Below are 10,425 nucleotides of genomic sequence, written 5' to 3'. Positions count from 1 at the left end.
TATTGTTATGTGATCTGATGTTGCTGATTGTTATTGCATCTGAATGTAATGGCATTCTTCCCCACTATATTCACTGCATCACATCCTTTATTTTGACTATCAGCCGCATTCTTCAACTTTAATGCATCAAAATATAACTCATTTAGTCATTTTATAGTCAAATACAATTCACTTACAACTGCTTGTTTGTGATTCAATTCATTAACTCTCAAAGGACTTGTTCAAAGATAAATTGCAATGACTAAGACTACCTACTGCTACTACGAATCCAAACCAAAACTTGAACTAGAGTAATTAAGGGCACATGAAAGCATGGATTAGGGAACATGGAATTAATGTGAGTTGAATTTTCTGACAAAAAATAACGTGAGAGTTGAAATTGTTCACAGCAGCCGTTGTAGATTAATTACAGGCACATGAAAGCATGGATTAGGGAACATGGCGGAATTCAATGTTTTAGATTAATTCAAACCATAGAATCTGGAATTTTTATTTTATAAACCTTGACTTCCTATGGATGAGCTTGAGGTTTTCATGCCTTTTTCATTATTGACATAAACGTTGGAGTTTATATCTTGATGAACCTGATGAGTTAACATCTGGTTTTGTGCAGAAAAAAAAAATAAAGATTGATAATTGCAGAGAAAAGACAGCCAAATGAAATAGTAAGGCATATTCAAAGTTGATTCTGCAGACAGATTGTTAGTTAAATTATATAATTTCTAATAATGTGTGTGCGTGCACTGAATTTGCTGTAGTTGAAACTGTAATAATTGGTTCATATGGAGCTCCCTTCTCTGTCATAGACACATGTTAGTTCCTTAAGCTAATCCTTAGCATTTCTTTAAGCCTTTAGCTAGTAATGTTGTCGGCTCTGGATATTATTACATTTTTTCTGAGTTATCCTTGTTAAAGTTTCTAACATGATCTTTGAAGTTAGGTTTGCCATTCATGGTTACTGAAAAATAAACAAATAGATAAAGGGAAAAAAGGCAACTTTGCATTGTTGTTTTGGACTATTGCGGTGGGCTTGTTCTATTTTATTTTTGCTTGCCCAAACCAGGTAATATACATATATATATATATAATATATATCAAAGGGCATGTGTGCTCTGTTTTTAGTTAAGTTACACATACATCACTAATAACTTGGGGGTAGAGAATTTGATAATGAGAATGAATGAGGTCTTCCGACACAGAGGGAGGAGAGGGAGATGGGAGAGAGGAATGATGGCTCCATGAAGACTTGCCACCACCATGGTTCGTTCACGTTGATCTTTCAGTACACACCAACGACGAAAGACAGCAATCTCATGTCCAGTTGTGGCTCAGATGAAATAGACAAATCCATAGATGTTGGCGGCGATGGTAGCCATTGGTGAAGTTGTGCTCCCGTTTCCTCCCTTCTCTTTGCTCATATTCTCTTCTTCCTTTTATCAAAACCAATCTCACTTTCTACATAAAAGACAATAACTTTTTTTGGGGGGATTAAAATGGTATTCCTATAAATTTCATTGCTATTTACTCAACATTACTATTTACCCTACAACCTGACCTTAATCCTTGCCAGTTGTTCATAGCTTCAACTGAACCGTTAGTTCTTTTTTAAAAATAAATTATTATTATTATTATTATTATTATTATTATTATTATTATTATTTTAAATGTGTACTTGTTCACTCTTGTTTTGATTTCTTCTTTATCAGCACACTACAGTATTGATTTGTGCACACGTTACTCCATCTCATGCCTAACACATTATTCTGTTAGCAATGGATGGCAATGTTTTATTCGATGAAGGCAACAACGAAGAAGCCAACAACAATAATAATGGCACTATCAGCAACTCCAAGGACCGGAAGAGGAGAGACTACATGCTTGATGATGATAGCCCCAAGGTGGCACGCCAAAAACTTGCCAAGAGGATCCTCTTGTCTTTGACTAACCCTTCTTATGTTCTGAGACTTGGTTCCAAACCTCTGAGGTTGGATTACTGCACAAGGTTGCGGTACCTGCTGAGGAAGCTTGTCAAGGAACATGACTGGGCCACTGCCAGTGGTGTTCTCAGTGCTTACTTAAAGGGAACAATGAACGACAAGTCTCCATTCAGGAATTGCCTCAAGTTCTCGGTAACACTTTGGTCTCTCGGTTTCACATTTGTTATTTGTGTCCTGCATTTTTGCCTCTTTTTGTAAAAAAAAATAAATAAGTAAATGACATTGGGATTGAGGTGTGTTATGTGGAGTTTTCTTAGTCAACATTACTTTTTTTATTTTAATGTTTAGATGTTTGCATATGTAGTTATCCTGATTATTGCATCTCTCTCTCTCTCTCTCTCTCTCTCGTTATTGGGGGGGGGGGGTGTTTAGATGTTTTCATATGGAGTTATTGTTTTGACAAGAAAGGATATGAATCGCCTTTGTCGTCAAAGAAGTAGCTTTTCTTATATCTGTCAGCAGACATTCTTTGATAGTAGTTTCTGGCATCTGGGGAAGGCCAATAGAACTATTGCATTTGAATATTTTCTAGTAGTGTGTCCAAACTGCAAAAGTTAACTTGGTTCTGATCATTAGTCATAGTTTTGTGTGTGTGCGCGTGTTGTTTTTTTAAACCCCAATCCTAGATATCTAAGTCAACAGGCTAAAGGATGTTATGATTCCCCCTCTCTCTCTCAAAAGCTGGAACTGTGCAAACATAAACTAGAGTTATAATATGATATATAATTTAGACAAGGACAATTAGCTGGGGCTTAAGAGAGTAAAAGACAGTAATTTCTTTAGTGATGCACTGATGTGTTTTCTGACTATGATGTTGATATTGGAGATTTAGGGCTGTTCCTAGCCTATCGCTTCTTTCTCTATAGATAAGTAAAGTTCAACCAGTAGTTATGTGTAACTTTGGCCGTAGAAATTCTTGGCTATTTCTAACATCAAATCTGTGGCACTAACAGAATTCTAATTAACAAGATTTTAGTGTTGATTTCATTGAGCTTGTGAGCTGTCTTAGTCTTAGTTTTATTTCAAAATGAGTAGCACCATTTTGGTACCAGAAAGATTCTAGTTTTGACAAAATACTACCCGAATGAAAGAAAGGCACTCGTGGACCTCAAAGATCACAAAAGTTGACAAACTTAACTAACATGGAACCCAAAAGATCACAAATGTTTCACAAACTTCACCAATGTCTTTGGGGGGCCACGGATGTCTTTCTTCATTTATGGGCTATTTTGTTGAAATTAAAATCTTTTCAGTGACAAAATGGTATCCTTATAAGACTTCAAAACTTTTCTGCTTTAATATCTTCTATCACTAATGTCCTGAGTAAGTGTCTTAACACGACAGTGTATTCTGGTTAATATGTAGGCTTTATTGGAGCTTCTTAAGCACGTGGAAAACTATCATATTAATCCAACAAGGATGAAGAACCTCTTTGATATTTGGTCGAAGAATATTGGATCAATGAAGAGTTGGCCAATAGAAGTAAGTTTTAGAAACTCCCCCCTGCTTTATAACAGTTATTACTCATGGCAATAACATGTTAAAGCATGTGCGTGCTCACACACCCAGACAAGGAATGCCAAAACTTGTAACTGAAACTGCCATGACTTGTGAGATTGTATGAATAATTTGAACTGAGGTGTGTCTGTCCTAAAAAAGGTTATATAGATTTAGATCACCAAGTACCTAACCTTTAAGGATCAATCCGTTAATGTGTTCAGCCTTTTTCACTTTTCATCTCTTTAGCCTTACCATCTCAGTCTCACAAATACTTGTTTTTTCCAAGCAGAGTTCTTTTAGTTTAGTGCTAATGCTGCATTTTCAACCATTCTTTCAGTTTCTTTCTGATTGTGGCAGTGATTTTTCCCTTTTCAATGTATTGCACATGCAATCTAGGTGAAAGCAACCAGGGTTCTAATTATGTGCTTGTTCGCATTTTTGTTATGTTGCAACTCTTTGATGGGTAAAACTACTTTATCTAGTGCAAACTGTTTCATCAAAATGCTCCACTTAAGTAAACAAAAAGAAAAGAAATAAAGAGTTCACTTCCATTCTGGTTTGTAAATAAAGTATATTTTTCAATTTCAGAGATTGTTAATGAATTCATGTTGTCATCATAACGATTAAGGCTTCAGTGTGTTATACAATTTCACTTGTGCTGCAGAGCAGATATAGAGTTCATGTGGAGTTCATCTTATTCTGTCTTGTGCATGGCAATACTGGGGATGCATATCAGCTTGTCATAAGGTATGCATTATTGAATTTTAATGCTAATCCCTTGGCTTTTATAAGAAATATCTTGAAATTGTGATCCCATTGACCAAGAATGGAGTGTTTCATAACAAGTCGTTGCTAGATAAGCTGATCAACTTATTTGTCTTAAAATGTAACGGATTTTTCCGGTTTCCGCAACCGTAATCATATGTGACTCCGATAGGCTTCTTTCCTTGCTGCACTCATAAACTCCAGTGGTAAGGTCTTGGAAGCCTTTGATTACAGGTCTAGTTGAACTGGCCTTTTCACCAGCCAGGAGGAATGCACCGCATACGACAGAGATTTCCCGCCTACCACTGCCCTCAACTCAATCACTTGACTCCACCAACCTATGTTGCAGTGTCTCCAATAGCATGTTCTTACCTCGTCTTTCCCTTAATAAGTTCTTTATTCATGAAAATTGGGTGAGTGTTCAGTCTATCTGAGTGAACCTCTAAGGCCAGTGATCCTTGGGAAGGAAACTAGTTCAATGAACCTATAAGGCAAGGGATCAGGCAAACGGAAAAGCTAATGGTTGAAGGCCGGTGTTGGCAGGTTGGTTGAGCAAGTAGGGGCTACGGTTCAGTAGGACAAGAAGGACTACCTATTCCGAATTAAAAGGGAGGGTGCCCCAACGGATTATTCCAAATGAACACTCTTCTGACCCGCAGGCTACTCCCATATTTTTAGGGCCTTGCATATTATTATATGAAATTTATGTTGCTCAGGATGGTTGATATGTTATTGATTAGCATTACGATTCTAATCCTCCATACATTTTTGAACAAGTCACATAATTTTTAATTGCTGACTATGGTGCCTAATTACAAGCTATAATAGGATTCTGTGTTTGGGATAAAAGTTTTCTGACCTGTTAGAGCAGTGTGGTAAAATATAAAACACTTGCATTTAGATTGGACAAGATTTTATCATAAAAAGAATGACAGTAAGCTTACTGATAATATTCCAGGTGATTGAGTGATGCAACTCGTGTTCTAAGTTGAGATTTGTCACTTCCTGTAAACATGTGGATGGGTTATCTCAATGATAATATTCTACGGTGACTGAGTGATGCAACTCTTGTGCCAAATTAAGATTTGTGACACTCCCTGTAAACATGGAGTTGGATTATCTCACTTCACCACCCTAAAGATACTGGAAATTGTCTGCTACCTAAGAGAGATTCAGTGCTATTAAAGTTATCACCTCACAAGAAATTTACAGATTAGATGTGCAGAAGGAACCTAACCATTGCAATATTCTGACATTCTTAATCCAAATTATTTTCTTTATCATCTACAGTCAATATTTGTATAATGGAAAACCCTACTGTATTGTTAAGCTTCTATCAATTTGTGAACAAAGTAGAACCCTACTGTTATAGTTAAGCTTCTACATGAATAAGCTTCTCTCAAAGAAATTGAACGTGGCTCAAATCTGACTTTTGATTTGGTCCCTTGACATATTAGTTAACGCTTGTTTTCATTGACAATACATTTTGCCCCTTCATTAATGATCATTTTCACTTTTAAAGTCCATCACTAGGTTTGAGAAAGACTTGTGTTAGTAAGGAGTTGTTGCTCTAATTTGTTTCTTCCACTTATTCTCTTTCTCTTTTTTGTTTTTATTCATCTTTTTTTTTAATTGTTGTTTTCATTTCTCCTATAGCCTTGAGCAAGAAAAAGTTGATCTTGATCCTGTGTCAAAGATAATTATGGGCTTGACATTCTATACGATGTGGTATTCTTCTATCCCCGAAGAATTTCAGTGGAAAGATTCAGACCAGGCTGACTTGCAAGATTACTCACGTATGGAGGGGCCTTCCATCAGCAATGAAGTTGGACAGTCAGAGTGGCATAATACAGTTGAATCCTTTCTGGCAAACTCCCAAAGCCATTGTGAATCAGACACCTCTGTTTTGAAGGATAAGCATATATCTAGGGATGTTGGGTTCAACAATGACGTGGGAGAGTCTATGGAGATTGATGTTGATCATAGAAGAAAAGCATCGCATCAGAACTTACAGCCAGAAGAAGGTTTTCGCTCTAAGTCCGAAGAAAATGAAGGAAGTAGAGACTCCTTTTCCAACCATGAAGGCCTTACACAAGATACCTTAAATGTTATTAGTAAGTTTTTCAATATTTGTTTTCTCATTTTTCTTTTTCCTTCTGTTGTTATTCCAATTTCTTTTGGCTATTCTTTTGTTTGAATACATTTATTTGCTGGATCATTCACAATTGCTAACCATTGTCCTAAATCCGGTTGTTTAAATGCCTCCATATGCATTAGATGATAAACTTTTTAAATCGGTAAATAAAATATGAGGTTTTATTTCATTAGTGCAGCTTCTCATATTTGCCTACTTGGTTGTACAACTCTTATTTGTAAGTTGGTAAATAGAGGAATTTATTTCTTTATTACATCTGTTTTATTTACAGATGAATAATGACTGTAAAAAATATTTCTTGTGGATACAAACACCTGTACCTGTTAGAATGCACATGCTTGCTTATTGTTAAGCATTGATTTTCCTACCTTCATTTTTGTTTCATACCGGAGATATTGCTTTTGCTCATATCTTCATATCGAAGGTATTTTCATAACCATTACAAGACTAGATTGTCAATGCTTATTTTGCACATGATCTTTTGTGACAATCTCTTTTTAGTCTTGACATCTGAATAATTAAATATTATCCATCATTCTTGATTTAGAGAGTAATTACTCGAGGTCATCCTAACTTTTTTTTTCATTATTATTATTATGCATTTACTCAGGGCAACTTGATTTGTGGTTGTTTCCCTTGAATTTTCCTGATGATAATAGTTTTGAGGAGTTCATGTATGTGCACTCAAATCAGCAAAATGACCAGTATAAAAAGGCTGTGAAATATTTACAACTTGCTCTCGACTCAGCACCTTCAGTAACAGCAGCATTACTTCCATTGATACAAGTATGGAACACACATTTCAAAATAAATTTCAATTGCTTAGCTTTATCTTGTTTCTGTCCATGGAGTTGTTTTATCAATTATATCAGGATCAAAATTGTTGAAGTAATTAATTTTGTAACCTAATATTATTGGTTTCCATCCTATCTTATTGTGTGTTGCCACATTCCAAGAAAATAGTTTGGTCTTGTTTCACTAGGTGGTGTCAAGTGTCAACTATATGGATCAATCAAACATCGTAATATCCTATCATAAATCAATTTGGAAAAAAATTGTCTGTGAACAATTTATTTATAAATTAATTTACTATCTTAACTTATGTTCTGAAATAGTTCATATCGATAAACTGTCCAGTAAGTTATTTTCCAAATTTCAAATATTTTCAAATAAAAACTTATCAGGTGAAAACTAACTATATATAGGATTTTGTGTGAATATAAAACCTGATTAGAAAACTAGTATTTCAAATTTTGAAGGATTGTATGCAAGAACTGGTATGAGTGGATGGTAGAAATGCTGAATATTCTCTTTATTCTCTTTATTGATTTAAAACCGAGATCCCAATTTGGAATCCAGTATAAAATCTGTATACAATACCCTCCAGCCTTATTAAATCTTCTAGAATATGCTAACAGACTCCACTACTAGCTACACACTTTTGTCAATTTTCCCTTTCTATTGAAACTATGTCAAGTCCAATTCTCCTCTTTTTGAATATTGTTATATATTCGATTAGGTTCAGGGGGATAACTGTAACTGAGGATTGTGAGAGTTAGGCATGCAACGCATGGTTGAAGGGTTGTGTAACTGTGCTTAGTTGTCAAAACTTAGTGTGAGGGAAGAGGAGATTGATGATTCTATTTGAACTCGAAATAACAGTTGTTTAGGTTTTTTTAAATCATATCCTTAACTAGCACACAAGCAACTAACTATGTTCAGCAATATCACGACAAGTTTTCTTTATACTTGCTCATGTACGTCTTCTTTTAACATATTAAATTAATCCCTATGACGCTTTCTGCATGTAGTAACATTTGAGATACTGTTCCACCTTTTTTATTTTTATTTTTTCATTTCTAGCTGTTGTTGATTGGAGGTCGTGTTGAAGAAGCCCTAATTTTGATTGAGAAGGAGTGTACTAATTCACCATCTGTGCTCCCTGTAAGGTGCACATTATATTCTCATTGAATCAGCAATTTTTGAGATAAGCAGGTTCTACTAATAATGTTTTTTTCCTTAGAAAGTTACTGATGCGAACGTTTGCAGATTGAGGGCTGCGTTCTTGGAGTGTTCTGATCGAAACAACTCTGACTTGATTGTCACATGTTTTGAGGATATGCTAAAGAAGGATCCACAAGAAAGTTATCCCTTAGCAAAACTTATCAGAATGTACCAAAACGGTACTGCCATTTAAAGTCACATATTTTATATTTGAAGATTTAGAGATGTAACTTCACCCAAAATTATGCAAGAATTCCATGTTAAATTTATCTTGCCTCTGTTGTTATATTCTCTATTCCTGTATTAGCATCTTCAAATACAAATAGCACGTCGTTTGACTGGATCTTGCACCTTACAGCTAGTTGTTGCGAATACAGAAACATTTTTATATGATAACTTCATTGTTCTATGCTATAAAGAAAGCGATCCTGTATTTGCTCAAGATTCAGCTTTTGTCATTAACCGATTTCTTCTGATATTTTGCAGGTGACTATAGCCTTGAATCTTTGTTCGAAATGATTGTTTTACATTTAGATGCTACTAGTGCAGAATACAGTACGTGGAGGATGTTATCTTCATGTTTCTTTAAACTCTCTTACTACGAAGAAGATTGTATATCTGCAAACGATACTAATGAAGATGGAGATAGGCAACATTATTCCTTTAGAAAAACCCCAAAAGTGTTTACACAGGAAATGTCCGGAATGTCTTGGAGGTTTCGCTGTAGGAGCTGGCTACTAACACATTTCAGCCATAGACAGCTTAATTCAGATGTTGAAGGTTAGACTTCGATTTTCGTTACGATCATTATCAATTTATCGTACTTAGTTTAATCTGATATGACTTACAGTGTAAAGTGTTTAATAATTTATTTTTATTCAATTAGATGCTTATATGATTTTTGACATAACGTGTGGTTTGAAGGTTAGACTTTGATTTTAATTACTGTCATCATCAATTTATCATACTATGAGTTTTGATATGAGTTACAATGTAAAAGTGTTTAATGATTTACTGTTATCCAATTTGATGCTTATATTGAGATGATTTTTGACATAACTTGTGCTTTAAGTCAATTACTTTTGCTGACGTGACCACACGAAATTGAATGTGTGTGAAATATTTTTACCGTAAAAGTACTTAAAAATTAAATCCCTAACTTTTGTGTACTATTTTTAACATGCATATCAACTTCTCTAAGCATGTTGCAACATAAATGCATAATCATGCACTGTTGCTTTATTTCAGGCATGTTAATTTGTTTTTGCAAATTTTTACATGGTGCAGGTGATTTGCAGCTACTCACATACAAAGCAGCATGCGCATCCTATATGTATGGGCAAGATTTCCACTATGTTTTAAAGGCTTATTTTGTATTAGAAAATGAAAATAATAAGGACTTATTGTTGATTTTGGGTGAGCACAGGCAAAATTCATTTGAATTTTATCAGCAATTTCAAAATAAACTGAAATTATAACATGATTTGTTTGTTGCATGTAGTGATTCTGTGTAATTATTATTATGGTTTTCTTTGTTATGTTTGCTATGATGGTCTCAACCTGATAAACCATCGCTGGCATGGGTCAAATGGTCTTGGCTGGCAGATTTGTCAACCTCATTTGAAAAAAGATAACGATTTATAAACGGGACAGTGAGGACAAAAGTCACAAAACACAGGAAGTAATGCATTTTTTCAGGGAACACTTTTAAATTGCTTATTTCTTATGAATGTGTAAATTTATTTTAGTGGTTTGTAATTATATTTATTTCATTTAGTGTATTCTTTTTCCTTTGAAGTTTAATTTCACAATAACAAGTTTACAAAATGTGAATAATTTTCATGTATTGATAAGATCAAACAATTTTATGTTGTTTTAACGAAGCTCGGAGAGATTGTCAACATTACAAATCTTCACGTCATTATTCAATGCTGCAATTATTAAACTTTCTCTAAAATAAAAAGTAAGTTATTTTTTGTGATATGTCATGATTATTGCTATTGG

General features: G+C 34.6%; 1 protein-coding gene across 1 annotated transcript; it reads left to right on the top strand.

The window, feature by feature from the left end:
• Positions 1–711: 711 nt before the first annotated feature.
• LOC112769007 (uncharacterized) lies at positions 712–9,901 on the top strand. Its single transcript, XM_072225982.1, has 10 exons — positions 712–812; positions 1,771–2,129; positions 3,363–3,479; positions 4,162–4,244; positions 5,919–6,376; positions 7,028–7,203; positions 8,281–8,366; positions 8,467–8,600; positions 8,908–9,201; positions 9,709–9,901. Exons 2-10 carry the CDS (start codon positions 1,773–1,775, stop codon positions 9,897–9,899), a joined length of 1,896 nt encoding a protein of 631 aa, XP_072082083.1. The 5' UTR covers positions 712–812; positions 1,771–1,772; the 3' UTR covers positions 9,900–9,901.
• The last annotated feature ends 524 nt before the right edge of the window (positions 9,902–10,425 follow it).

Source organism: Arachis hypogaea, chromosome 18, assembly GCF_003086295.3.
Source record: "Arachis hypogaea cultivar Tifrunner chromosome 18, arahy.Tifrunner.gnm2.J5K5, whole genome shotgun sequence".
In the NCBI taxonomy this organism is placed as follows: domain Eukaryota; kingdom Viridiplantae; phylum Streptophyta; class Magnoliopsida; order Fabales; family Fabaceae; genus Arachis; species Arachis hypogaea.
Note: the sequence above shows the minus strand (reverse complement) of the source record. Positions and strands in the feature narration are given on the sequence as shown.

Bases quoted from the DNA above. Each gene is read 5' to 3' on its own strand.
- LOC112769007 (XM_072225982.1), top strand. From the start codon at position 1,773: ATGGATGGCAATGTTTTATTCGATGAAGGCAACAACGAAGAAGCCAAC. The intron at 6,377-7,027 runs GTAAGTTTTTCA...GCATTTACTCAG, and splicing joins AGATACCTTAAATGTTATTA to GGCAACTTGATTTGTGGTTG. The intron at 8,601-8,907 runs GTACTGCCATTT...GATATTTTGCAG, and splicing joins TATCAGAATGTACCAAAACG to GTGACTATAGCCTTGAATCT.